The following is a 1,180-nucleotide window of genomic DNA, read 5'->3' on the forward strand; positions in this document are numbered from 1 at the left end:
ATGTGCCAGGTACCAACTTGTAAATTTCCCTTGGCAATAATGGTAGAATAGAACATTTTGTCTTATAAATTATAATGAATTATTTTTCTAGTTTGAAATATACTGCCACTTTTCAAAATACTAATTGTCATGGAGTTTCATATTTTTTCCGTGTTCTATAAGAGCAAGAAGAGAAAGGGAAGGTATATAAGCTGATTAGGGCAATAATGGTAGAATAGAACATTTTGTCTTATAAATTATAATGAATTATTTTTCTAGTTTCAAATATACTGCCACTTTTCAAAATACTAATTTTCATGGAGTTTCATATTTTTTCCGTGTTCTATAAGAGCAAGAAGAGAAAGGGAAGGTATATAAGCTGATTAAGATATATCAGATACACTGATCCAGCTAACAAATCTGACATTTAGGTGATTGGGAAAATCCTTTAACTTAAACTCCATATAATCTTAAGTATGGGGCCTTTTAGTGTAAGAAAAAAATATGCATGAAAACAAGTTAAAATTCAAAGTGCTTACTATGTGTCATGCATTCTTCTGAATATTTTAAATGTATTATCTCATTTAACCTTAACAATCCATAGAAGTAGTAGTAGTATAATCCCAATTTTACTAAAGAGGAGACAAAGGGAAGTAATTTGGCCAAGGTCACCTTACTACTGAGTGACTGAGTGGTTGGAACTAGGCAATATGGCTTCAGAATCCAAGCTCTAATCTACCCACTTTTCTCTTTCAAAGAAAAGCCAGTAGGTTATTTAAACCTGAAAACCCTGAAAGTAACAAGTAACTTTTCATTGCTGTCAACATGAAAAAAAGATACGTAGTTTTTAATTTATGAAAATTATTTATGTTTTCCCACCAATTATTTGTCAGATTGTGTTTTCAGCACTTTTATAAAAGCATCTTTTGGAACTTCAACGTTGCCAATTTTTCTCAATTTTTTTTTTCCTTCTGCTTGTCTCTTCAAAAGTTTCATTTTTCGGGTAATATCACCGCCATACTGAAAAATATTTTTAAAATTGGACAAAGAAAAGTAATCAAACAATTAGAGGCATCAATACAATCATAACCACCTTACCAAATTATCTATGAAGAAGACATATGTAAAGTTACCTCTTTAATCTCCTTCCTAGCAGATCCTTATTTTATTAGTTTCTCAAAGAATAATAAAAGCTTTTTTG

At 30.3% G+C, this 1,180-nt stretch overlaps 1 protein-coding gene across 1 annotated transcript in view; it reads right to left on the bottom strand.

Moving 5' to 3' along the window:
- Positions 1-793: 793 nt before the first annotated feature.
- Positions 794-1,180, bottom strand: part of GUF1 (GUF1 GTPase homolog (S. cerevisiae)) — a 22,584-nt gene continuing 22,197 nt past the window's right edge. Inside the window, exon 17 of the mRNA XM_008587900.1 lies at positions 794-999. Within this exon, the coding sequence (XP_008586122.1) occupies positions 862-999 (138 nt within the window). The 3' untranslated portion in view covers positions 794-861. The remainder of the gene's footprint in view (positions 1,000-1,180) is intronic.

This window comes from Galeopterus variegatus, unplaced genomic scaffold (assembly GCF_000696425.1).
Source record: "Galeopterus variegatus unplaced genomic scaffold, G_variegatus-3.0.2 Scaffold4582, whole genome shotgun sequence".
Taxonomy (NCBI): Eukaryota; Metazoa; Chordata; class Mammalia; order Dermoptera; family Cynocephalidae; genus Galeopterus; species Galeopterus variegatus.